The sequence below is a fragment of the Raphanus sativus genome, chromosome 2, assembly GCF_000801105.2.
Source record: "Raphanus sativus cultivar WK10039 chromosome 2, ASM80110v3, whole genome shotgun sequence".
Lineage (NCBI taxonomy): Eukaryota > Viridiplantae > Streptophyta > Magnoliopsida > Brassicales > Brassicaceae > Raphanus > Raphanus sativus.
Window position 1 is genome coordinate 4,246,689 of NC_079512.1, and position 26,845 is coordinate 4,273,533.

General features: G+C 36.1%; 4 protein-coding genes and 1 long non-coding RNA gene across 7 annotated transcripts; 3 read left to right on the forward strand and 2 right to left on the reverse strand.

The window, feature by feature from the left end:
• The first annotated feature begins 676 nt into the window (after window positions 1-676).
• Window positions 677-3,850, forward strand: LOC130500344 (uncharacterized). 2 transcript variants are annotated; one of them, XR_008938953.1, is made up of 5 exons: window positions 677-1,259; window positions 1,376-1,901; window positions 2,292-2,354; window positions 2,728-2,786; window positions 3,422-3,850. It is a non-coding gene; the product is annotated as an uncharacterized LOC130500344 (long non-coding RNA). The 2 variants fall into 2 exon arrangements; XR_008938952.1 differs by having other exon boundaries at window positions 677-1,901.
• Window positions 3,851-7,274: 3,424 nt separating this feature from the next.
• Window positions 7,275-9,979, forward strand: LOC108815686 (zinc finger BED domain-containing protein RICESLEEPER 2-like). Its single transcript, XM_057003999.1, has 3 exons — window positions 7,275-9,350; window positions 9,436-9,763; window positions 9,846-9,979. The coding sequence occupies exons 1-3, from the start codon at window positions 7,275-7,277 to the stop codon at window positions 9,926-9,928; spliced, it is 2,487 nt and encodes an 828-aa protein (XP_056859979.1). The 3' UTR covers window positions 9,929-9,979.
• A 648-nt stretch (window positions 9,980-10,627) lies between these two features.
• Window positions 10,628-14,073, forward strand: LOC108843298 (carboxypeptidase SOL1). The gene is made up of 15 exons (XM_018616463.2): window positions 10,628-10,889; window positions 11,082-11,124; window positions 11,243-11,338; window positions 11,452-11,482; window positions 11,553-11,609; window positions 11,799-11,894; window positions 11,983-12,105; window positions 12,228-12,332; window positions 12,410-12,456; window positions 12,525-12,650; window positions 12,719-12,821; window positions 12,914-12,976; window positions 13,106-13,189; window positions 13,296-13,359; window positions 13,613-14,073. The coding sequence occupies exons 1-15, from the start codon at window positions 10,793-10,795 to the stop codon at window positions 13,915-13,917; spliced, it is 1,440 nt and encodes a 479-aa protein (XP_018471965.2). The 5' UTR covers window positions 10,628-10,792; the 3' UTR covers window positions 13,918-14,073.
• A 55-nt stretch (window positions 14,074-14,128) lies between these two features.
• On the reverse strand, window positions 14,129-17,437 carry LOC108831678 (type IV inositol polyphosphate 5-phosphatase 3). 2 transcript variants are annotated; one of them, XM_056995304.1, is made up of 9 exons: window positions 17,312-17,437; window positions 17,097-17,260; window positions 16,930-17,013; window positions 16,789-16,861; window positions 16,534-16,638; window positions 15,290-16,139; window positions 15,031-15,215; window positions 14,837-14,945; window positions 14,129-14,571 (listed from the first exon to the last, which is right to left on the reverse strand). In XM_056995304.1, the coding sequence occupies exons 2-9, from the start codon at window positions 17,209-17,211 to the stop codon at window positions 14,215-14,217; spliced, it is 1,878 nt and encodes a 625-aa protein (XP_056851284.1). In that variant the 5' UTR covers window positions 17,212-17,260; window positions 17,312-17,437; the 3' UTR covers window positions 14,129-14,214. The 2 variants fall into 2 exon arrangements, with proteins under 2 accessions (XP_056851284.1, XP_056851282.1); XM_056995302.1 differs by having other exon boundaries at window positions 17,097-17,232; window positions 17,312-17,377.
• A 4,174-nt stretch (window positions 17,438-21,611) lies between these two features.
• On the reverse strand, window positions 21,612-23,294 carry LOC130508471 (uncharacterized). The gene has a single exon (XM_057004000.1). The coding sequence runs from the start codon at window positions 23,292-23,294 to the stop codon at window positions 21,612-21,614; it is 1,683 nt and encodes a 560-aa protein (XP_056859980.1).
• Between the last annotated feature and the right edge of the window lie 3,551 nt (window positions 23,295-26,845).

The window sequence follows — 26,845 nt, forward strand, 5'->3', positions numbered from 1 at the left end:
CCATTGGTTGAATCATTATATAACTTTTTATATTTTATTTTATTTTAGTTATATTATTAAAATTTTTTGTACTATAATTAGGAAGTTAGATTTTAAATTTTTATAATAAAAAAACATGACCCGCCATAAAAAGCGGATATATTTTTGTTTTACGTTTTTTCCTAATTTCTTTTTTTATCTGTGTTTTTAGTTATATTTGTGTTTTCTATGTATAATATTTCTCTTAAATATTTAATAAGAGGTTTTAATCTATACTATTAAAACCGGTACATGACATATTGATATATACCAAAAATCTACCCGCCTTTAAAAGGGCGGATATATTTTTGGTTTTATCTTTTTTATTTTTATTTGTATTGATATTTTTATTTTTATATTTTTATGAAAATATTTTTGTTTTATCAAAATTCTAAATCTCAATCCCAAAATCTCACCCTTTAACTCTAAACTTTAAGATATAGATTAGTTAAAAATATTTTACTTTATATTTATATTTATATATCAAAAATATTATTGTCTTTTTTTAATGGAATATTTTGGTCATTATGATCTTTAGAGGCTATATTTGTGACAAAAACTAAAAATACCTATTTTAGAGAATTATCCTAATATTTATATTTTTAAGTGTAACTTGAAACGTTGACAAAAAAGTGTAACTTGAAAATGATTATTATTCTTTTGCTAGAAATATGATAACATATATTTATGTTAACCATTAAATTAAAAGTAATAAATTGTAACTTTTATTGATAAAAGTACTTTATAATGTTTATAATTTTCATTTAAATTATTAAAATTTATTATATAATTAAACGGGGCTAGTTAATAGGCCAAACTATATTTATAAAAAATTGAATAAAAAGTATCAAAATTGTATTTTGAATCCAAAATGTTTAGCAAAGCCCGAATTTTCTGATATGGTCGAAGCCCAGTCGATTGTTTGGTTCAGTTTTCAATAGAGTCCAGTTTTTTTTGCCATGTTTCAAACAACTTTACAATTTCTGAAAAATTAGACTCAAATGGCGATTGAAGCAGAAGAAATGGGAATTCCACGATTCGACATTTTAGTGATTACCTTAATATATTTTCACGCAGATGACCAGGCCAGCTTAAAAGACACAAGTCTTACCGTAGTTTTTTTTTTGACGAAAAGTCTTACCGTAGTTTTGTTAAAGTCTCCGTCTTTCTATGCGGAAATCTGAAAATTTTTATTTGAATCCAAAGAGAAAAAAAAAGAAAACTTTTTCGTCATCTCCAAGGTTTGCTCCTTTCCTGTATTTTCTTCATAGTTGATAGATATAGTTGTCAACCATGATTCTACTTAACCAATATTATTTTTGATTTATTTTGCATGTCCTGTCCGATGGCTTAAAAGAACCTGTTCAAGTAAGGTCGTTCGATTTAGTATTCATCGGAGTAATCTCTAAAGGTTTGTCTTCGATTGCCAGTAAATCGTTCATACCTTTTTTTTATCGATCTTTTTTCTCTAGAAACTTATTTATACCAAATTTTTATTATTTAACATTTAGTTTGTATAATATATAAATAGCTAATATAAATATCTTAGATAATTTAAAATTTAGTAATTAGTAAAATTAATCTTTGCTATAAATATATTATCTATATAAGGACTTCATCCGATCATTCATGGTAAATCCTCAGTTACATCTGTTTAATCTTATTGATCTGCCATAGCTATCTCGTTCTCTTTGAAAGTGTTTTTATGAAGATCAAACATAAATCACATCTAACTTTTTTTTAAATCTGTCTTGCATGTTGGATCCGATCACTTTCTTGCTTATTCCGATGAGATGGAAACTTGTTGCGATGACTTCTTAGTAAATAATTTCTTCTTGAAAGTTTAAGCCGTACAAATGAATATGGCCACCAATACTCGAAAGGTATACAATCTATACTATTAATTAATACATTAATTAAAATTGTGGATTCTTATACGATATATAATTATTTAAATATCTAAAATATAAGAATGTTTTATTAAAAGAACTTATAAATTTTAAAAATATTTTTGGATTGAAGCATAATATATTTTACTGTCAATTATTTACTATTACAATTAATATAAAATATATTGTCCTTTATAAGTCCCAAAAAATATTTGATTTTATGTTGTGAGCATTTTCAGGTATTAAAAAGTGTTGTCATCCACTCTGTGCACAACAAAAATTCATTTTAAGATAAGTGTTTGGATGAATACCATCATACTATATAATATCTATTCATTGTTAAGAATATATACTACGGAAATCTAATGTTTATTTTTTTTACAGATTACATATGTAAGGAAAACAAATAAGGAGATTAGGAATGGAACTGTATCTAACATAAATCAGGTAATAGATTTCTACTCAATTCGTATTAATAAGAGTTAGGAATGGAACTGAAGTATTAGTACTGCATTAGGACTGGAACGGAGTCTGCTATTAACTGATTATCATATCTCATTTTGCTTGTTTTAACAGTGCATTCAATACTGGATTTTTCCTAAAGTTTACATTGTTGGAGCGTAAACACGCACGCAAATGGTGAAAGAAAACAAAAGTCTTTGAGATAAAACAAATTGTAGTATTAAATTAACAACAAACTCAGAGATTCTGAAAAATCTCTTTGAAAACAAATATGATTTCTAAATTCTAAGTATTTACCTTTTTGTCTACAAATATGATTTCTAAAATCTCACCAAACCCGTGATTGGATGGTTTCCAGGTTTGTACGACTTTGGCTTGGATAACACACGTTGTTTTCCATGGCATGATCTTATCAAGGTAAACAATTCTTTGCTTGGAAAACATTATATGAGGAAGAATAGAAAATAGTGTGTTTGCTTTGAGGCTAGATGGCCAATATATATAAGAAACCTAAATGTTGAGGGTTTACGATATTTCTATTCAATTTAGTTAGAAATATAGGCCGTGAGTTTAGGAAAATCTCATATCTTGACTATCAAGTTTATTCAAGTTATGGCAAATTATATTTTGTTGAAAAAATTAAAAGATTTGAAAAAAGATTATCAAGTAAAATATTGATATGTTCAAGATATGGAACTACAACGATTGGTCGGGTATCTATTGTTATGTATACAACTTCCAAAATTACAGCTTTGTTTTAATTGTTATGATTCTTTTGGTTATTGATCTTAAAAAAGATTTGCAACTACAATATATTGTTCAAGTACTGTATATTGCAGAGTTGTTGATCCCGTTTAATTCTCAAAATTTGGGGAATTGTTATTCAATTTTTTTAATATACCGGCATATTTTTAATAATATACCAGCATTTTTTATATAAAAATATTTAATCCCATTTAATTCTCAAACCATATGATTGACATTTGTAAAAAAGTTTAAAATTCAATTGATAAATAAAAAATAATTATTTGGGTTTGGGGATTCGTTTGTAGCTTGATGCAAATGGAATACTTGGAGTTTACGATAACAAAAATTGAAGCTTCCATATGAACCCAAATATTCTATACTGTGAGTTTATCATCGATTGTAATACAAATGGATGAAATATTGATGTTAATGTATAGTTTTAACATTGAAACCTGCATAATCCAAAATTAGTGAGGAGACAACAAATGAATTTAAATGTTCAAGAGTCAGTGTTGATGGAACATGATCTAAATTTCAGTATACAATTTTTTAAACATATACATGATCGAAAAAGTGTATTTAACCTTCCTTGATGGCTAAAATCGAAGGAATAACTTTGATATGTGTATTCTATGGTTATCAAAATTGTTAACGTGGTATAGTGTTGGTGTAAATACGTAGACATGTTAATTAAGTAAACTAAAAGAAAAAGGATAAAATAAAATTTCTGTTGAATTAAAAGGCGTGGATAATATCTAAAATAAAAAAACTTAGGTTTTATATATTCTAATGGCATAGATCTGTAATTATTGTTGAAACAGAAGGGTACCTAAAAAAAGGGCCTTCTGTTTTAATAGTATTGATAGAATAACCGTACACCAAGTTGATATTTAACAAACTCCAAGTTGATTTAGTTAAATGAGATATATGCAAGCATTTGATTTTTTTTTTTAATTTTTTTATTCCGTTCTATTTTATTTAACAATTTTCTTTGATTCCAACTCATATTTTGGGACATATGTTGTATTTGGGAAACCTATAGTTCAAACAAAAAACTTTATCATTTTTTTCCTACAAAATCATAACATTTTCTATTTTTTGACAAAAATCATAACATTCACTATACGAATGAATTTGGAGATCAATGGGAACAGTTACGTCCAAAATAATTCAGTTATTACAAAGTATATTTCTTTTTTTGAAACTAATATTACAAAGTATATTTACTAGTATTGTACTTCAAATATGCTTCCCGTTGATGCTAATTTTATTTTCATTACAATTACTTCGATACATCGTAAATTGCAGTTAGCAAATACGTTTTTGATTAGTTCTACATATTTGATGGACTTTGATAAGAAAAATTGAATGGAAAGGAAAACAACTAGACGAAAGACTAAATTTATTAGTAAAATAAAGATGTATATTTACCTGATAAGACGAAAACAGAGCAGATGAGAGATTTTGTTTTCAGGTTACGGTCCTATCAAAATATCCCTAGCACACTCTTGATTTTATTAAATTAAGAGGTGTTCGAATAAAGTATGAACAACACGTGTCGTACTACACCTGAACCTTTAGGATGATACCCGGTTATAGTTAAATCATGTGACTAACCTCGGCTAATGATGACCTAACCTACCAAAAGAAACTCTTTAGATGAATTCGTTACTAAGAGAACCTAAACACCGAGCTAGTTGGACTAATACTTGTCATATATGAGTCAGATCAAGTAACATAATTGGATGGGGAAATAAAAATAATTTGGGGAGGAAATTAGATTAGATAGAAGTTTTTACAAAAAATCATATTAGTATAACTAGTGGCATACATGAGTTAAAATAATAACTTCGCTAATTTAAAGATAATTAAAAATTTTGATTCGTATCCCAAAAATAAAATTGTACTAATAGATTTGTTAAGACTTGAGAGGCATAATTAATTTGTCATATAGATCTTTTCTGATTTCGGATACATTATCATGGTCTATAGGTTTTGGATAATTACATACTCGGTTTTGATAAATAATTAGTCTTATGGTTTTGATTGTTTCTCAAACGAATTTGAGAAAAAAAGTTTATATTTCTTTTCTTTATCTACACTTAATACCTCACTCAGTTTTGTTGAAAGAAAAAAAAAACCTCACTCGGTTTTGTTGAAAGAAAAAAAAAACCTCACTCAGCTTTTGAATAGAATAGAGCATGAAAGTAAGATAATTGGAAAGGCCTTATTAACCAAATATACTAATCCAATTATATCAGCGTATGATCATGAACTTCCATCACCTCTTTTTCAGATGGTAACTTGTTTTTTGTTTTTGTGACATCAGATGGTAACTTGTTCAAACTAATCGGTGAATTAACATATAATTAGGAATGTCAAAGGTGGGCTTGGACCGCGGGCTGAGCCCAAAAGAAGCTGGGGCGGGGCGGGTTTGGGCCGACAAATTGATGACCCGCGATGTTGCGGGCTTGGCGGTTTAGGGACTGTGCGGGATGGGCTTTGAGCGGGCCGGGCCTATACAATCCGCGGGTTAACCTAAAGAGACCGCAGTCTTCATCTCTCATTTCCCCAGCAGCTCCGCCACCTGAAAAAAACAAAAGAGAGAGAGAGAGAGAGACGAACGCGACTCGGCGCCACAAGAAAGAGAGCTCCGGCCATGGTTTCCTCCGGTGAAGCTTCTTCTAGTCTTCCATTCGCCTTTAATCTCCTTCGGTGAAGCTTCTTGGAGCCGTAACTAGAAGTTTGTGAAATATCTGTCAAAGAACTCCGCTTTCACCGTAAACGAAGATCCATCTCCGGCGAAGGTTTCTTCTGCGACGGTGACCCCATGCATGTCACAGGTAATGAAAGATCGTTTTTTTCTATGTAGTTACTCGTTTAATCTGATGCTATGTAAAATCGTTTTTATCTGTGGCTAAAGTAAAAGCTTATATGACATGTTATATTTGTTTGTGATTTGTAGATACTGAACCAGAAAGCTATGAAGACCGGTTCCAGAGATTAGGACAGAGAACATATTTTTTTTTTCTTGGCGTTGAAACTGGTAAGTTTCTTGTTCTTGGCGTTGAGATCTTTTTTTTTTTTTTTTTTGTAGTCTAACAGTTTTACTTGTTTGCACTTTTCAGGTGGTGACCGAGTACGCGGATGGTGTCTATTAGGTTAGTAAAACCAGTGTCCTAATGTGTTAGTCTCTGTGATGTCTCTGGTTATTTTCAGTATCTGATTAGTGTTTTGTTTTTGCAGGTGAAAAGAATATATGATTGTAAACAAGTAGGCGGATGGTGGCGACGGTAAAAGCTGCTGTAGGCTCAAAACGATAGAGAAGGTGTTCACTTGATGTATGTTTTGGTCGTACACCAGCTTGGACCGTCGCCACCACTTGCCTCCTTGTTTTGTGAAGAAGATTTCAACACCGAGCTGCAAAGATCACCGAGCTGCAAAGATTGTAAGGTGTTACCACTCTGAAACTTTAAGCTTCTTGAATTATATAATAGGTTGATCCTTATTTGAGGTCATTTGTTTTTGTCTCTGATATGTCTTTTCTTTTTGTAGGTGAAGAAGGAGGAAGCTCGTAATGACCGTGAAGGCTGTGTAAGTTGTCTATAATTCTTAGTTTCATTTAAACTATCCTTGATTCACTCTCTGATTTGTGTTTTTATTTTGTATGTGTTGAGATGATGAGTGATGGTGAACAAGGAAGGAGGAGACCAGTACATACAGCAGCTGCTCCAGTATAGCCGCTTTAAGGACCTCAGGTTAGTAAGCTCTTTGTCTCTTAAACGTGTACGTGTGATACTTCTGTGATAAAAAAAATCTTGTTTAGCTGGATTTGCTTAGGTTATCGGATCGAACATAGATAGAACACACTCTTGTTTAGCTGGCTTGCATAGGTTTGTTGTGATCACTGCATTTGTTTGTCACTTGATGTATATCGTAATAGAAAGTGATTGATTTTGGTGCTTGTCCTCAAGCAGGTTTAAATAAAATATTATCAAAATTTTAAAAACCCTAATAGGCTAAGTTTTAATTATATGTTAATTAATTTAAAATTTTCCAAAATATTAAAAACCCTAATAGGCTAATAGTCCCACGTTCACACGACTTCACCTCAAAAAAAAAAAACCTAACGCAAAGACGCAAGCAGAGACAGAGACCATGGGATCAAGGAGCGATTCAGAAGAGCAGTTCACGATGGATACTAACTACACTCCACCATCAACATTGGACTTCGCGAGTCAAGCTACTCTAGATGCTCTTGCTGCGCTTGAAGAGAGCTCTGATCCAAGGGGAGAAGGTGGTGTAACTTCTGATGCTATTGGTGCAAAGACGCAAGCAAGCAAAAGAAAGGTGATGAGCCTTGACGATGAGACTGATGATTCTGATGTTGAAATCACTCCACCACCCCAAACAAACATGCCTCGCAGAAAGAGCAGATTTGGAACAGCCACGGGGAAACCCATGTTGCAGTCCACAATAGATGGTGGCATAGGCTCGTCCTCACAGGCGTGTAGAAAGAAGAAGCCTGTACCTGTGAAATCAGTGATTCGGGGAGGGAGAAGAAAGCCATTGACTCAGTCGCAAAAGGGCAAGGCCAAGGCTACCAATCCGCAAAAGAAGAAGAAGGTCGAGGAGATACCAGACTTTGATGACTCATTGGAGGAAGAGGAGCTGGATGAAGAAGAGGAGTTGAATGAAGAAGAAATCGAAATGGACAATAGGCAAAGATCAGATGTGTGGCCTGATTTCACGGTGGTCCACAAACCGAATGGGACGATGAAAGCTCAATGCAAGCATTGCAGGAATGAGTATGCTTGGCATTCCCACTCGCATGGAACCAGTGGGCTGAGAAGGCATCGTTTTAGATGTAAGGTGTATCAAAGGAAAAATAGAAATCAGCAGAAGATCAATTTCGAGGGGAAGTTACACTCTGGCAAGTATGATCATACCGTCTTTCGGAAGATGGTAGCTAAGACGATAGTCCAGCATGATCTACCATACTCGTACGTAGAGTATGAGAAAGTGCGAGAAACTTGGACGTATTTGAATCCTGATGTGCAGACCATTTGTCGAAACACGGCTAGAGCAGATGTATATCGACTATATGAAAGCGAGAGAGACGCATTGAGGAGAGACTTAGCTACACTTCCTGGTCGAGTATCATTGACATCTGACTTGTGGACGTCAATAAAACGTGAAGGGTACATGTGTGTGACTGCACATTACATTGATCGGAACTGGAAGTTGAACAGCAAGATCATCACGTTTTGTGCTCTAGCGCCACCACACACTGGTATGAATGTTGCTATGCAGCTTCTTGAGTCGATGAAAGAGTGGGGAATTGAAAAAAAAATCTTCTCAGTCACATTGGATAATGCTACAAGTAATGACTCGATGCAAGATATTGTGAAGTCCCAGCTAATGTTGACTGATGACTTGGTGTGTGGAGGAGAATTTTTCCATGTAAGATGTGCAGCTCACATACTTAACCTTATAGTGCAAGATGGGTTAAAGGTTATTAAAGGCGCTTTGCACAAAGTAAGAGAGAGTGTGAAGTATGTGTTATCATCTACATCGCGGGAGGTGTTGTTCGGAAAAGCAGTGGTTGCTGCGAATGTAAAAGAAACTCGGGGGCTGATTTTGGATGTCTCGACCAGATGGAACTCCACTTACTATATGCTGCAAATTGCAGTAAATTACCGTAAGGCATTTGAGAAGTTGGAGTCATTTGACAAGCGAGGTTTTACAATGGCGCCCACAGCTGAAGAATGGACAAGAGCAAGTAATATCTGCAATTTTCTGGGGCCGTTTGCTGTGATCACAAAGATGATGTCTGGCACTAATTACCCGACATCTAATTTGTATTTCTATCAAGTTTGGATGATCCATAATTGGCTCCGGAATAATGAGGAAAGCGATGATGAGGTTGTCAGATTCATGGTGGCACCAATGAAGGAGAAGTTTGACAAATATTGGGATGATGTCAGTGGTCTTTTTGCAATGGCAGCAGTCTTTGATCCGCGATTTAAGCTATCAATTGTTGACCATTGTTTAGGGAAGCTTGACATGACAACAAAAGATGTTAAGGTGAAGAACTTGCGTGAGAGGCTCAGCATTCTCTTTGAGTCTTATGACAAAAAATCGAAGGTAAACTCCCCTTCTACAGAGCCACGTGAGATGGTTCCACCCAAAACATGTGAGCCAGTGTCCACTGAAATGTTTGAGAACTACACTGTGAGTGTTCCTTTTACAAGTAACTAGTATGTTTATTATTTTTCACAACTGCAGGTCTTAGATATTTTTCTAAAAACTTTTATAGGATTTTTTTGCATTTCGCAAAGTCAGTGGTGTTGGGAGTGGGAAGACACCTCTAGAAACATATCTTGATGAACCACCATTGGAAGTTTCCAGTTTTAAGAGCTTGAATATTCTTGACTTCTGGAAAGATAATGCTCATCGCTATGGTGATTTGGCTGGTATGGCTTGTGATCTATTAAGTATTCCAATCACAACAGTTGCTTCCGAGTCTTCTTTCAGTATTGGATCAAGAGTTCTCAACAAATACAGGAGCCGTCTACTCCCAAAAAATGTGCAGGCTCTGATATGCACTAGGAATTGGATCAGGGGATATGAATCATATCAAAATGGTAATTAATCTAGATTATCAAGCATATATTTTTTTTTATGAATCAAAATGGCTTTTACTAACTTCAATATTAATACTTGCAGAAGAAGAAGTATTTGGTGAAGAAGATAAACCCCCATCAGTTGAATCAGCTGTTGGTGATAAAATGGAAGTTGCAAAAGTGTGATTTGAGTTGTTGTTTATTTGACTTACTGTTTCTTTTCATTTGGTGTTTTCAGTTGCTGTTTTTTTAATGACATTGTTTTAGTACTACCAGCTTTGAATTGGTGTTTGGTTTTAATTTTATAAACTCAGAAAACAATAGCATTTGGTTTTTTATGAAATAATGAATTATGTTTTCATTGCTTTAAAAAAAATTGTGTCGAGACTACATTTGTTACTAGGGAAAATATTTGATACGGTGCATTATGTTTTATATTCATGGGAGTCAAGAAAATGTGAAATTTAGTTCATATTAGATATGAAATTTACAAAGTTTTGTTTGATAATTTACAGGCTATGAACAGGCTATGAACTTATGCAGATTGAAGATTGAAGATTGAAGATAGCCCGCGGGACAGCCCGTTTGGTTCAAGACTTTAGGCGGGACGGGATTGGGCCGGGGTTTAGGAGTACCGCAGCCCGCGCGGGACTGGACCGCAATGTACCGCAACTCGATGAGCCCGCTGCGGTTCAGGACGGGACGGGACGGGACGACCTGTTTGACATTCCTACATATAATAATACATGGCTTGCGTAATTGTATTATGAAAATAAATCTTGAAAAATAACAGGGCCCATTAAGGTATAGTAAACCCACATACTCAAAGCCCAATTCGATGCACCTTTGCTTCAAGCTTCAGGGTCAACTGTTTGATGCCACCTTCTCCTTCTACGCTTCTTCCCTCCCCCCCATCACTGTTCCCACTTCTTATATCCATCAATGGTGGAGCCCCGAGAACCCGAAACTGCTTTAACTACGAATCAATCGCCAAGGAACTGAGAAGAAGATAGATAGATAGAGTGTGTGTGATCTGCTCTTTTTATAGCTATGATTAAACTCAGATTCGTTCACCTTCTGACGGCGATCTGCTTTTTCCTACCAAAGATCGCCGCGAGAGGCGGCCACTCCGACTACATCCACCCAGGTCCGCCGCAAAAAAAAAATCGATACTTTCTATCTCGCAGATTGATTACTTCCTTAATTGATTGCGCTTGGAATCAATTTGACATTAATGTGACGAGAAAGATCAATTATATTTTTAAGACATGTAACGGTCTAGGCATAACTGTTACTTTAGTTAATCTTGATTTTTTTTTGTATTATTTCTTTTTTTAAGGTACCGCGAGGCAGTTATTTGCGGAAGAAGAGCCTCGACCGAGGTAATGTCGTTGGAGGGTTGGTTTCTTTGAGCTGTTTTTGTTGTCTGTATGTTGTTACTGATTTGATTAATAGCTATGTTTTTTTTTTTTTTTTGCATTGCATTGCATTGCTCAAAAGTGTGGAGTTGACTCGAGGGTATATGACAAACGATGATCTCGAGAAAGCGATGAAAGATTTCACCAAGAGATGTAGCAAGATCTCCAGATTATACAGGTAAAATTGATCACTTGGCTGATGTTGTTGTCGATTTTAATAAAAATAATGGTGTTGTTGATTTTTGTTCTTTTTATTTCTCTCTTTGAGGGTTTTCTGGAACGTGCTTTCAGCATCGGGAAGAGTGTCAATGGGTTTCCTTTGGTAATTATCCACTCTTCTTACCCATCCAAAGTGAATCTTATTGTCTTAAGCTCACTGTTGCCTTTTTTAGTGGGTCATAGAGATTTCAGACAGACCAGGAGAGATTGAGGCTGAACCTGCATTCAAGGTTTTAAATAACTCTATATAGCTATGCCCTATACTAGCAGTCTTTTTTTTTGAATTGAATGTTAAATTTAATTCAAAAGAAAAAAACCTTGTTACAACTATGTGTGTACTTTCCTAAACTTTTTATACAAGATATAGCAGTCTTTGAGTATAGATGAATCTAAAAAGTTGAATATAACTGGTCGTGCAGTACATTGGGAATGTACATGGAGACGAACCTGTAGGGCGTGAGCTGTTGATACGTCTTGCAAACTGGATTTGTGATAACTATGAGAAGGATCCATTGGTAAGTCATCTTTTCTTTCTTTACTCAGCTTCAAACAAAACTGCTATAAGAAAACTTGTCTTAAGCATATGCTGATTATTATATGCAGGCTAAGTTGATTGTGGAAAATGTTCACCTTCATATACTGCCATCACTGAATCCAGATGGATTTTCAGTCAGGAAACGTAATAATGCGAACAATGTTGATCTTAACCGCGACTTCCCTGACCAGGTGACTTGTATATTAATTGGCGCTTTTCACTTTCATAAGTTGTTAAATTTTGGTTTGGTTTCGGTTATTCATAGTCATGAGTCTCGTTTTGGCTGCTTTAACACATTATCTAAATGTCGCAGTTCTTTGCCTTTAATGAAGACTTGAGTTTGAGGCAACCTGAAACTACGGCTATTATGACTTGGCTGAGAGATATACGATTCACAGCGTCAGCTACTTTACATGGAGTAAGTTTCCAGACAATTATCATTAGCAGGCTTGTGTATACTATCCATCTCAACTCTCAAGCCTTGGTCTGTTACAGGGTGCCCTGGTGGCAAATTTTCCTTGGGATGGTACGGAGGATAAGAGGTTAGTTTGCTTCAGTTCTAAATGATTTTTGAATATAATTGTGTGGCTCTTATGCACTCTTCTTTCAGGAAATACTATTATGGGTGTCCTGATGATCAGACGTTCCGGTTCTTGGCACGTCTATATAGCAAATCTCACCGTAACATGTCTTTCAGCAAAGAGTTTGAGGAAGGAATCACAAATGGAGCAGCCTGGTATCACATCTGATCTACTTCCTCTGTCTTCTCCATCAAATGAGTGTATTAAGAAAAATGCTCGGCAGGTACCCAATATATGGTGGTATGCAGGACTGGAATTACATATATGGAGGGTGCTTTGAATTGACTCTGGAAATAAGTGACAACAAGTGGCCTCGTGCCTCAGAGGTCTCTAGTCTTATATTCACATGTGTTTAACTGTTTCTCCTTGCGTAGAACTTAGCAGTTAGCTGATACAGTTCGTATCTCCTCTAATTCAGCTTCCCACGATTTGGGAGTACAACAGAAAGAGCATGCTGAATCTTGTTGCAAGCTTAGTGAAGGTATCATTGTTTTTCTGAACCCAACATTTTGTATCATTAAATAGTAGATTGCATTTAGTTTGACCTTTGCGTCCTTCCTTTTGTATTTTTCTGTCTTTATTAAGACCGTTCTTCTCTCCTTAACATTAGACAGGAGTTCATGGACGGATCTTTTCGTTAGACCAGGGGAAGCCACTGCCTGGGCTTGTTGTGGTCAAGGGAATCAACTATACGGTATATACTCATATGAACATTGTTCCAAAATGGGAACATTGTTCCAAAATGGGAGAAATATTTGTTAGTTTTTCAGTACTCGTCCTAATCCTTTTATGCTCTCCAGGTGAAAGCCCATCAAGAGTACGCAGACTACCACCGGTTGCTTGAACCTGGACAGATATATGAAGGTCTGATGTTCTTTCCTCCCATTTAGCTAAAAATATGTGTGTTTATGTTACCATTAATACAAGGTCCAACGCATAGAACTTGGTAACGTGCAATCTCTTTTCTAGTCCTGGATTCGATTGAGTTCGTATCAGTAGGATGTTAGAGTTGTTAATTGTTATAAGCTCCTGCCAGTAGTTGTTACGAGATCCATTGTGTGCATACAGTTGCAATATGATTTGCATCATTTTGAGTTTCATATCTGCTGATTTGCAGTCACAGCGTCGTCTCCTGGATACAAACCGAAAACAACAAGCGTTTGGTTAGGCGAAAACGCTGTCACCGCTGATTTCATTCTCATCCCAGAAGCAAGTTACAGAGGCAAGCTTCTGAGAAGCAGTAGCTGTGACTGTAGCTACGGTCAGCCGTTACTTCTAACACGCTTTTTCACGGAGACTAATAACGGAATCATGTTTGCGCTTGTGGTGGTTGTAGCTTTCCTCTTCTTTTTGTTGCAAAGAAGAGTGAGGTCTAACCTGTGGAAGCAAAGACAATCCTCTAGGAGATCAACAACAGTATGATTATAACTCTTTTAACTCTAATAAGCAAAAAACCAGAGTTCGAACCCCTTTGAGCCCCTTCCTCGTGTAGTTGTTTGTTTCCCATTAAACATTTTATATAAAATCATACAAGTGCAGAAAGAGTTGTACTATTATAAATTTTGGTGTTACACCTTATCTCTTACGAGTTGCTACCATGAGCGCAGTCAATGGTATACATGAGATTAAAGAATATCACATTGGCACTATGTTGTCAACACTTCATATGCATGATCAAACAACAACAACAAACACCCAATTTTAGGTTTATTCTTTATTTTATTCTTCTTTTAAACGACTCAGGGCCACTAGTGCCTCGTCTTCTATCTCAGCATCCGTAAATGTCAACATTCGCTGAAGCTTTCTTGCGGAAAACACCTCTACTTCAGCCATATATGTTGCTGTAACAGGACGATGATCTGAGAATTTATGCTCGGTCCGCCGGTACTGAACCAGCCTCATTCCTTTGCCGTAAGATAGTATTCTATCACACCAAGCTGGTTTTCTCAGTGTTGCCTTTCCATCGGCCCCGGTGTACTCCTCTGAATGCGCTTGGTACTTGTAGGTTGGTGCAAATTGTAGGGTTCCTTCTGACCATCCGTCAAATGCTCGACCTTTTTTGTATTCCTTTACCAGCTGCAACATATGTTCATATGCAAAAAAAATGTGTCAAGTTGATTAGTAGAGCTTTAATAGTTTTCTAAATATCATATTTGCAAAACATTGGCCGCCGCTTCTAACATTTAAGTGGCTAATATGTATAAAGATTATTTGACTCTTAAATTGATTAAGAAAAATATGTCTTGATTATTTAGTTTCAGTTCATAATTGTTTTTGTCCTCATAATTTTCAAGGCCTGTCCAGGATCCAAATGTAACAGCTAAAATGGGTTTATTATTACCTGATCATATTCAAGTAACTTGGACCAATCTTTCTTGGAAATGAGGTCTGTGGTTTTCTCATACGATAAATTAAGCCGATAGTTAAGATCGCCTAACCAGATTATTCTTCTGCAAAGAGGTGAAAACAAAGTAAATTTTAGAAAATTATGTAAGAAAGTTAGCAAAAGAGAAAGAAAGAGAAAAAAAGACAGACTCGTGGTCGTAGATATGCTTAGGAAGTCCAAGTGCTGAGACAGAGTGAAAGACTGTTCTTTTATGTATTTCATGAACATCGGAGTTCCTCTTGATCTTATCAACTTCTCTTTTTCCTGCCGTCAAATGTGTGCATATGAAACAGAAGAACGTCTGGTTTATCGACATACTCACAGACACAGCTCCCTGCATACCACACAAAATCACTTCATAAAACAATATCATAAATTTGATGAATATATATATGATCATTTATGTACCTTGTTACCAATATATCCCATAATGCCAACTCCAACAGTAGACACTCGTACGTTCTGGATGTGTTTTCGCATGCTTCGTTTAACCCAAATGGTCAAAAGAATCCCAACCATTTTCTTACTCACTAGCCTCACATAAGCCGGTCTTCGTTTCCTCTCCATTAGCAACTTCAGGTCCATGGACGCTAGAGCCAATACCTCCGGGGACATTCCAACGTTGTGTCCGGCTACAGACTTAAACGAACTGTAAGCCTTGAAAGACTTTAATGTTTGTAAGGAGGTATATGTCTTAATAGACGGCTGTCTGTCGAGAACGTTTGATGGTCCTAACATGTTCAAAGGCGGCTCGGGCCAGCTCAAACCGATCCTTTCTTGCCCACTAAGCATCCGGTTTAGTGTTTTCATACCGGTATGAGAGTGATCTTCGTTGTTCCTCCTCTTCTCAAAGCTATTAGAACGTAATCTGTCTAGCTTATTATGAGAAGAGAACTGTCTGTTGATCTCAACGACTGGCAAACCGGACTTCGGGTCAACGATGGTGTTGACTTCGCCGATAACTCCACCGTCATGCTTTAACTCGCTATCTTCTTCGTCCTCCTCGTCAATAGGGTGAATCTCAACGCCAGAGTCACTATCATTCTCGTACCCTACCTCTTCCTCTATAACATCGTGTGTTTCTTCAAAAGGTTTGAATCTCCCTGGAGATGGTGGATCACTATAACTTTTAACTGCAGAGTGTTTTGGTCTGACTCTGTTCAATGCTTCTCTAATCACTTCTTCCCATTTCGCCACCGGTCGAGTATCTTCCGCTCCAAGTATGTTTCCAGCATTCAAAGGTACTATCTCTTGTAAACTTCATACCAAAAAACATGTATATATAGCATAAATGAAATAATAAAACATATTGAACAGAGTAAGTGTTGTTTATGTCGTTGAGGAAAATTCAGATACTCCCTTTGTTTCTTACAAATAATGTTATTTTAAAATTATTATTTTTATTTCAAAAAGTGTCATTCTGCTAATGTAATTTTACATATTTAATATTTAATATTTTATTTTTGAATAAGTAGTAGAAATTTATATAAATAGTTTTATTAATTAATTATACATCAATTAAATGTAAATTAATATATTTTATAATTTTCTTAATCGACTTAAAATATATCAAAACTACACTAATTTTAAAACAGAGGGAATATATTTTGTTTTTTTTTTTTTGAAAAGGGAATATATTTTGTTTTGTTTACCCAAGAACGTATATATCAGCAGGGTGGTTAATTTCGATCCAGTCATCGATGTCAAGATCAGAAGTTGGTGATGTTCCTCCTACGTTCCATGTACCAACACATATTCTGTACAACAACAAGTTTTTGTTACTTATGTCTCCATTTCCCCCAGCAAGATTGAAAAAAAAAAATATAGACGATGACTTATAGTACTACTAAAACAAAAATAAAAATAAAAATAGAATAATTAAATCTACAAAACATCAAAAACGGTACCTTATTTCTTTGTTGTTAATATACTGTGCTCTAAATGTTTCCGAATTTCTTCTCCTTAACTTCATTGGAGCATCTGATTTTCAACAAAAAAACACTTAAGAATATTTATTCACAAAAGCTTCATCTAAAAGTGTGCATTACCATTGCTAATAAACTCCGCAGCAGCTGCGGCAGCCATGGCGTCCTCAGTCGATTCTCTTCTTTGCGTACTCGATACTTCAATATCTGTTAAACGGGTTTAAATGGTTTAGGTATACCGGAAAAGAAGAACCGGTGACTTCGGAGAGAAAGAAAGAAGAAACAAGAACCTTCATCGGAGCTGGAGTAATAGTTTTCAGGTCCAACGTCGTGGTTTTCGGTTTCTTCATCAGTATCGGCACCATAGTCAGGCTCACTAACACTTTTGTTCAACCACTTCCTCATCACCAACTTTGCCCATAATCTCTGTGTTATCAAATCATCCAACAGTACCCTTTTTGTTCAAAACCAATATTAATCCTTAAGGACACACAACGAATCTTACCTGAAATTTCTGACAACGGTAGCTTTTCTTCATCGTCCCTGCAGGTTCAGCAACTGAGGACGACATGAAAATAGTATTTATGAAGAGGAAAGTGGTGAAACTTTTATAACAATTTTTTTATATTTTTTTCTTTCTTTTCTTGTTTTTATAAACTTTATGAACTTCTTTGGTTCAATATTTTTAGAACACCAATCACAGTTTCAAAAAAAAAAAAAAAATTTAGAACAACAATGGTATAACAATTATTTTCTCCTCACGTCATGGTTACTTTTTTTTTAACAACCACGTCATGGTTACTTTTGTATTAAAAAGGTAAAAAGGAAAATAATAACCAGAATCTCATACTAGCGTCAGGAATTATAGAAAACGCGGTTAATTATCCCTAATCTATATTTGAGAAGTACAAATTTGTATGTGTTATCACCATATTAATATTGAAAGAAAAATGACACATGACACACTACAATGATGACATGATTTAAAATAAATTATAACATAAACATTTATATTTATTGTTGATCTATATTATAGGTAAGTTTTTAAAAGAATAATTCTCTCAAATAGCACTTTTAAAATTTTTGTCACAAAAATCACTCAAACAATAAAATAACTAAAATAGCATCTCACCCCTTAACTCCTTTTTTTTTGAACAACCACCCCATCCCTTAACTCTAAACTCTAATTCTTAGATTAATTAACCCAAAAGTTATAAATTCATATTTACCCTTCAATAAAACTTTTTGGTCATTTTTCTCTTTGTGATACTATTTTTGTGACAAAAACTTGGTTTGGTACTATCTTGGTGTTTTTCTCTTTTTAAAATATGATAATAACTTATAAATCATCATATAATAACAATAAATAATATAATAATAACTAAACTTTCGAAATATTATTTAGCATTTTTATAAGTATATAAATTTTATTATCAAAACAATTCTTCGAAATACTATATATTTAAAAAAAAAGAATATCTTTTTTTAAATAGTAACAAGGATATTTACATTTAATATGAATTTTTTTTTTGGTAAGTTTTCAGAATATGGTAATACTCATAGATCATCATTAATATAGCGATACATAATATAATAAGTATAAATAGAAATATAATTTTATTTTTAAATTTTAAAAATTTAATAATATTTTATAATTATATAATTATTATTAGTAAGACAATTCTTCAAAATTATACAGTTTTTAAATGTAATTTTCTAATCTCAATACTATTAGTTTATTTTTAATATCCATAAATTTTAGAAATATTATTTAGTTTTATGTTTTGATAATTAAATACCTAAAAATAATTTCTCTTAAATTTACAGAATTTGATTTAAAGGAATATTTTCAAAATTGTAATTTTAAATATATACATATATTACTAAATATACATTTAATAAAAAGTATTTATTTAATCTTAAATTTTACATATGATTAAGTTAAGATTATGTATTATAAGCAAATAAGAAAATCAAAAATTAACAAAACTTTTATTTTAAAATAAATTTTAAATTAAAAAAAAAATTCTGCACATGGTGCAGGAAAATATTTAGTTCTATTTTGTATAGGCGGTTACAGAATGATTAATTTGACGAAAATTAATAACTCGAGTTATTGTGCCTAGCTAAACTTATAAGGTGAACTTTTCAAAGACTAGACCACTTGCAGTATATTAGTCTGTTACGTTATGCTCATTGATCATCTCAACGAATCAAAAGTTAATTAACCAATATTTAATGAATTAAGAACTAAAAAAATATAACCAGCTCGTTATACTATTGACGAATAAAATATGCACACTAGGTACATATTGGACGTGGTCAACAACTCCCACGGGAGCTACTTTTTTATCTGAATTCTTACATAAACTTATGGTCTCAGCCATTTGGACTTTAACTTTTGGACCGCAATTCAACTACTTCTATGAATATTAAAGTGGATTGTGCATGATATGTTCTTTGATAAATTATCTATTTGCTCACAAGATTAACGTTGTAAGTTTTTAAATCATATAGTTAATAGATAAACAGAAAAAGTGAGTTTGGAAAGGAAGTAGTGCTAGGTGGGGTGGTAGAAGCGTGAGTCACTCGTTTGCATAATGTGTATACACCACTATGACACTATACGGATCGTATTATTAACTTTCTATGCATATTGTAAAATACTCATTTTGCTGTAGTATTATTTTTTTAGTTATATAAGGATAATCTGATTCCACATAAATAAATCCAGATTAGCCACTTGTTACTAGTCTATATTTTTAATCCACGTGTCAATTTTATGTTTCTGGTGACACCGAAATGTTAATTTTTCAGTGATTGGGACTCGAACTTTGGTAGCGTATTAGGCTTTGTCATCAAGCCGAACTCGATCTTCAATAAAAACAATTTCACACTGATGCCAAAACATATAAAACCGCTTATGGATTGTCATTTTTATCATTCCCAATTGTGTCCAATACAGAATATATATATATATATATAGTAGCCAACTATAATCATTGTGGGGCGGCTCGAACTATTATTATCAAAATATATGACTTGATTCCTTTTCTAAAATAATATAAGAAAAGACTAGCATAACCATTATCCAAAAGTAAACATATAACCTATCAAATTGTTCCAAGATATCATTACTAAAATAGTTTGTATTCTAGAGTTCAAAATTTATAAGACCAAATAAAAAAAGTTTAACGATAATTTTGTATATTTGTGTTTTTTTTTGTTTCATAGAGTTAAGAATATCTAAAAATATTTCAGATACCTTAAAATATTTTAGTTCAAATCTAAATATTTTGTTCAGCCCTAGTAATATAAAAACACACTTGGCTCCCTTGTATGCAAGTGTGTAGATCCGATGTTAAGATATTGACTATGATTTGACGTGTGGGGGAAGCAAGTGTGAAAAGAGAGGAAGCAAAAAAACAGGTTGCAAGTTTGAACCACCAAGAAAACACAACTCGATATAGTAAGTTCTGTATTTAAGAGAAGACTTTTTATTGGGCTGTGTCTTGTCTGCGTGTGGTCAAAACAAGGATATAGAAAGCTCTAAGAGAATACTAAAGAAGGCAGCCGAATTGGAGCCTAAGGCTGATGAGAATTATGTTGTGTTGAGGTGCTTGTATGTTGCAGATTCAGGATATGGACGATGTCAGGATGGTGAAAAACTTGACCAAGAAAGAGGTGGGATGTAGCACGATTAAGATAGATTATATTGTTTCAGAGTTTATATCAGGTGATACAACACATCCTCGTCAGAGAAATATCCATTTAGCTCTCGAGAAGCTGCTTATGCACACGAAAGACTCAAATGTTAATGTAAGATAATCAAGCTATGCTATGTAGAACACACAGTAGTACAGGGTTATTCAAATCCAAGAAATACGACTATATTTATTCTTTTAAAAGCTCTTACAACTTCTTATTAAAAGCAATAATTCAAACAAGCTCAAGACAAACCTCGACTTGTTTGCTAGTCAACTCGTTCAGAGATCTAAGACAGACTCTGAACCACCTAAGCTCTTAACCCCTAGATGCTTTGCTTCTCCTTCTTAGGATGTACAAAAACTCTCTATTGCTAAAAGCTCTCCCTGTGTGTTAAACCTTAACACAGTGCCACGGCTTCCTTATATATCTTTGAGGAAGCCCTAGATCTAATCTAACTACCCAATGGAAACTTTCCATTTCTTTTACTTCAGCGAATAAGCCAATCTTTCTTTTTCTCTTTAGATCGATTGCTTCTTCTTCAAGTCTTCCTTTAATGTCCCTCTTCATTAAATCTTCTTTTAATGCATCAGTCTTGATACGTGCTTCTCACGAACCGCCTCTCTGATGTAGTAGTTCATGTCACACTTCATGAACTACTTCAGCTCTGCTACAGCATCGTCTTCCCATACACCTTCAATCTCCCCCTTTTTAATTCGTCGTCTCACAAGTACCTGAGATAGAAGACAAGAACAAACCACACACAACAACACAAGTATATATGTCTAAATGTTAATTCAACCAACTCAAGACAATTAAGAACATACTTATATTATCCTAAAAACGGGTTCAAGCAAATTAGTACATAATATCAAAAGATAGCATATGCAAATGCTCCCCCATAATCTTAGCCAGTCTGAAAACATGGATAACAAGGAATTGCAACAAGTGGTGCAATTGAAATAACATAGACATAAAAAACAAATAACACAGCTCCCCCACAATCTTGGTCTTCTTAGTCTTCTTCTTCTCCCCCTGCTTGCGAGCACACGGATTAAAAACACCAAGTAAAATAAATCACATATTCATAGAGAGAAATACTAACCTGCTACAGCGCTCTGAAGATCCTGAACTATCTCAGCTAGCGCCTGAAGAGCTCGTGTTGTGTCCTGTAAGGCCACTTGCAAATCAACACGGTTAAGTGGTCCTTGAGGAATGGCAACTGATCCAAGCTCATAGACAGATACGCGTCGTGGTGCAGTCCTGGAGCTTGGTGTAGCAGTTCGTGGAGCAGGGCTCGGAGCAGGAGATGACTGACGTGTTGTCCTGGTAGAGCTTCTCTTTGGTTCACTTCTAGATGGTGCCTTTCCTTTAGCTAGTCTCTTCTCATAGATCTCACCCACGCGTTTATCCTTCTTGTAAGGAACCGGACGTTGAAGCTTGTCACTGGGATAAGATGGAACTGCATGCTGGCTTTGGAGAAGTGCCATGATCAAGCGAGGGAAGATCAACCAACGTGCATCATTGACCTGAGTCACTCCAAGATTGAGAATCTGTCTGAACATCATCTTACCCAAATCAGCACGGACTCCATGAGCCATCTTGTAGATCAGCCTTGCCCTCTCAAGTGAGACATACGTCTTGTGAGTAGAGGGAATCCAGTTGTAGGCAGCTATGATCATCAAAGCACCGTAGCATGAAGTAAGATCCGCTGTAGTGAGACCTTCCCATTCTGTCCTCGTATCTCCAGTGATGAATGAAGCCAACTCGGTTACTGAGATTTCATCCAAAGTTGCATCTTCCTCCACTTCATCCTCAGAAAGTGGTTCCCAATCTATGGTATTGTTGATGAGCGCAGGTGAGAACTTGTACGTTTGTCCCCTCACAGAGACAATTACTTCATCAACATCTGCTTCAGCTTTGGTACTCGGCAGACCTGCATAGAACTCAGCTACAACTTGCTCAACATACACAGCAAGATTCGAGACAGTTGATTCCATAGACCCCTTTTTAATAACCGCCAAGTACCCCCACTGATCAGCCTCCTTCAAATCTACCGAACGCTCAGCAAGTACCTTACGCTTAAGGAACTGATCATACCTTTTCTTGATGAGAGGAGGCATTGGTTCAGCACTTTTGTCACCAGACCTTCTCGATCTCAACCGAGGTGAGGCTTCTGCTTCCTTAGCCAAATATGGAGACTTGGCTGCATCTCCTGGTGTGAGAAATTGAGATTGAGTTGGTGTACTAGACTCCCCTGTCTTCCTCTGTTTTGCGGAACGCAACCCTAATCGCTGCAGCACTCGTTTCTTTCTCACTTCCTTCTGTGAAGCTTCATCATCTTTGGGTTCGTCATCACCCGCCTTGCCGGATTCAACATCAGCTCCACTATGTTCCTTCTCATCTTCAACGACCACCATCTGTAAAGCAGACTCATCCTTCTCTTCCGACGATTTATCAGTGACGGGAACATCTTGAATGTCAGCATTAGAGGATCCGATTAGCGGTTGCAGATCTGCTTCAGGCACTTTCGCAGATGGCTCTTCCCCAAGACCCGGAGTTCTTTCATCGCTATCTTCTGAAGCAGCTTTCTCATTCGCGGTGTTGAACGAGTCAAGCTCCTCAGTCACCTCAGGAAGTACATCAGAAACAGGCATATCGTTTCTCGGTGGAGGCGATTCAGGTTCGCCATCAGAAAGTGACCTCCGACTTCCTGCAGCCTCTGCATGCTTCTCTTCCCTGGATGATTCGGCTTGTTGAGCTGATTTCTTTGCTTTCACCATGATAGATGTCAGTTTCTGTGTGAAAATTGTGTGAGAGATGAAGAGAGGCTGCGAGATTGAGCTTCTTAAGCACGATGGAGATTTTCTAGGGCTTGTTCCCCACTACTTCCCTTAACGGAATAAAACTGAATCAACTTTTCTGATATTGCAGATCTAGTCCCTGACTTTTTATCCTCTCCTTTGTATTCCTACAACATTTAATTTCTCTCATCCAAACACATAGACATTAGGCACATTCGTGAATTATTAATGTATCATCAGACTTTCAAGATAGTAATAAAACACGAGTCACAACTCACAATTGGCTGAATCAAAGTTAATATAAAGCATTAGATTAGTTCAGTTCAGTTACCATTCATGTGAAGTGCTTCATGAGTTGCCTCAGTGCTTGATTCAAGCTGCACATATAACTCTTCCTAGATCTTATATTCTGGTGCAGCCGATTGTCTTTTTATGGCTAGCTTTCACATTGATATGCCTTTATCAATGCTGCCGGTTTTCATTCTTTATTCTCGCGCTGTGAAACCCCTGTTGTTTCCCATCATGAATCTATCAATCAAACCCTTTTTTTATTTTCTGAGCATCTTTCTGTAACATTTCTGGCTCTTTTTATTGAGAGGGGGGGGGCCACAGATTGACGTGAAACCTGTACCATTACAACACTGACGGCATATCAAGCAGCTCTTTTCCACAGCGTTTTCGGTTCCAAAACCAATCTGAATTATATGTACATCCCGAACCAGCACCTGCACTACTCTCTGCACACCTTGACTCAACAATCAAGGTTACACACACCAATTGCATTTCTTAGTGTGATAAATCGATTAAATTCAAGAGATTTAGTGAATATATCAGCCAACTGCAAATCAGTAACTACATGTTCGATTACTACCTGATTGTCTTCAACTAATTCTCTGATGAAGTGGTGCCTTATGTCAATGTGCTTCGTCCTTGAATGTTGGACCGGATTCTCGAGATATCAATTGCACTTTTGTTGTCACAATACACAAGAAAGGGACCCGATTGCATTCCATAATCAGCTGACATCTGCTTCATCCAGATAAGTTGTGAGCAACAGCTACCCATGGCAATATATTCTGCTTCCGTCGTAGAAAGTGATACAGAGTTCTGCTTCTTGCTCAGCCACGAGATAATATTGTTTCCAAGAAAGAAACATCCTCCACTGGTACTTTTTCTATCATCAGCACATCCTGCCCAATCAGCATCACAGTATCCCACCAAGTTGTTGTTGGAATTCTTTGAGTAATACACGCCCAAGCTCTCTGTTCCTTTGACGTACTTGATAATCCTCTTTACTGCATTCAGGTGTGACACCTTAGGCTTGGCTTGATACCGTGCACACACACCAACACTGAATGACAGATTTGGTCGACTCGCTGTCAAGTACAACAGACTACCAATCATCCCTCGATAGAGCTTGACATCCACATCTTCTCCTGCTTCATCTCGTGAAAGCTTCAGTGATGTACTCATGGGTGTTCTAAAAACTTTGGAGTTCTCCATACCAAATCGCTTTACCAAACTGTTAGCGTATGCACTCTGAGAGATGAAGACACCTTTCTCTGACTGGAACACTTGAAGTCCAAGAAAGTACTTCAGTTCGCCACACATGCTCATCTCAAACTCTTGAGTCATATTCTGAACAAACTCATCAACCAGCTTCTGTGACGTGCCTCCAAAAATAATATCATCCACATAGATTTGAACGATGATTATATCTTTTTCAACCTCCTTGAAGAATAGTGTCTTGTCTATGCTCCCTCTAATGTACTCCGCTTCTAGCAGAAACCTTGTGAGTCGTTCATACCAGGCACGCGGTGCTTGCTTCAAACCATATAGTGCCTTCTTCAGTCGGTACACGTAGTCATGATGCATTGGGTCCTCAAATCCCTTTGGCTGCTCAACATAAACTTCCTCCTGAAGTACTCCATTGAGGAAAGCACTTTTCACATCCATTTGATGCACTTTGAAGTTCAGAATGCACGCCATTCCCAGAAACAGTCGAATAGATTCCAATCTTGCAACTGGAGCAAAGGTTTCTTCAAAGTCTACTCCTTCAATCTGTGAGTATCCTTGAGCTACAAGCCTTGCCTTGTTACGAACTACTTCTCCATGCTCATCAGTCTTGTTCTTGAAGATCCATTTAGTGCCAACTACATTTACTCCTTCAGGTCTAGCAACAAGTTCCCACACATCGTTCCTGGTGAACTGCTCAAGTTCTTCCTCCATTGCGACAATCCAATATTCATCACGTAGTGCTTCAGTGTGTGTCTTAGGTTCTATTGATGAGACGAAACATGCGAACTGCACCATTTCTTTAAAATTGATCACCTTTCCACGCGTTTTTCGTCCTTCTTCAATCCCTCCAATCACATCAGACTTCGAATGATTGCGATGAACTTGCTGAATCACTGGTTGAGGTATTGTATATGTGGTAGGACCTTCCTCAATGACTTCAGTAGCAGCTACAGATGTTCCACCTTCTTCCTCTTCATCTGATCCCAAGTCATCACCTACAACCACAGACAAATCATCAAATACAACATTCACTGATTCTTTAATTGATTCTGTTCGCTTGTTGTAGACTCGGTATGCTGAGCTAGACTGTGCATAACCCAGAAGAATCCTTCATCACTTCTTGAGTCAAACTTCCCAAGGTAGTCCTTGTCATTCAGTATGTAGCACCTGCATCCAAAAACATGAAAGTAACTAAGATTAGGAGTTTTGCCTGTCCACATCTCATATGGTGTCTTTGTTGTCCCTTTTCTGACATACACACGGTTGATTGTGTAACACGCTGTGCTGAGTGCTTCAGCCCAGAACCTCTTGGCTATCTTGTTACCATGAAGCATTGCTCTTCCCATTTCCTGTAGAGTTCTATTCTTTCGTTCAACTACTCCATTCTGCTGAGGTGTCCATGGTGCTGCAAACTGATGAGCTATTCCTCTTGATTCAAGAAAGGTAGTCATGGCTTCATTCTCGAATTCTCCTCCATGATCACTGCGTATCTTCTTGATTCCTCCCTTTTCATTTATGAGTTGAAGTGCCCAGATTTTGAAACTTTCAGACACTTCTGACTTTTCCCTGAGAAAACGAACCCAGGTGAATCTGGTGTAGTCATCCACTAATACAAACACATACTTCTTTCCTCCAATACTCTCGGTTTGCATAGGACCCATGAGATCCATGTGAACTAGATCCAATGGTGCCTTTGCCTGAACATCCGGTACCTTCTTGTGTTGTATCTTGACTTGCTTTCCCTCATTGCATGCACCACACACAATCTTGTCATCAATCTTGAGTTTGGGTACTCCTCGAACCAAATCGTTGCATACAAGATTCGTTAGATTCCTGAAGTTCATATGTCCCAAACGTCTATGCCATAGGTCAATATTCCCTTGAGCTGACAAGCACTTAACCTTCTTTTCCCACATGTAACAATTATTGCCAGATCTCACACCTTGTAGCACTGTTACACCATGTTGATTTATTGCACGGCAATCAATTGCTGAGAAGCACACCGTGAGTCC

Bases quoted from the DNA above. Each gene is read 5' to 3' on its own strand.
- LOC108815686 (XM_057003999.1), top strand. From the start codon at position 7,275: ATGGGATCAAGGAGCGATTCAGAAGAGCAGTTCACGATGGATACTAAC. The intron at 9,351-9,435 runs GTGAGTGTTCCT...AAACTTTTATAG, and splicing joins AAATGTTTGAGAACTACACT to GATTTTTTTGCATTTCGCAA. The intron at 9,764-9,845 runs GTAATTAATCTA...TAATACTTGCAG, and splicing joins ATATGAATCATATCAAAATG to AAGAAGAAGTATTTGGTGAA.
- LOC108843298 (XM_018616463.2), top strand. From the start codon at position 10,793: ATGATTAAACTCAGATTCGTTCACCTTCTGACGGCGATCTGCTTTTTC. The intron at 11,895-11,982 runs GTAAGTCATCTT...TATTATATGCAG, and splicing joins ACTATGAGAAGGATCCATTG to GCTAAGTTGATTGTGGAAAA. The intron at 12,333-12,409 runs GTAAGTTTCCAG...GGTCTGTTACAG, and splicing joins CGTCAGCTACTTTACATGGA to GGTGCCCTGGTGGCAAATTT.
- LOC108831678 (XM_056995302.1), bottom strand. From the start codon at position 17,377: ATGTCGTCCTCAGTTGCTGAACCTGCAGGGACGATGAAGAAAAGCTAC. The intron at 17,233-17,311 runs GTAAGATTCGTT...TTGATAACACAG, and splicing joins ACCGTTGTCAGAAATTTCAG to AGATTATGGGCAAAGTTGGT. The intron at 17,014-17,096 runs GTTCTTGTTTCT...CCCGTTTAACAG, and splicing joins TTACTCCAGCTCCGATGAAG to ATATTGAAGTATCGAGTACG.
- LOC130508471 (XM_057004000.1), bottom strand. From the start codon at position 23,294: ATGGTGAAAGCAAAGAAATCAGCTCAACAAGCCGAATCATCCAGGGAA.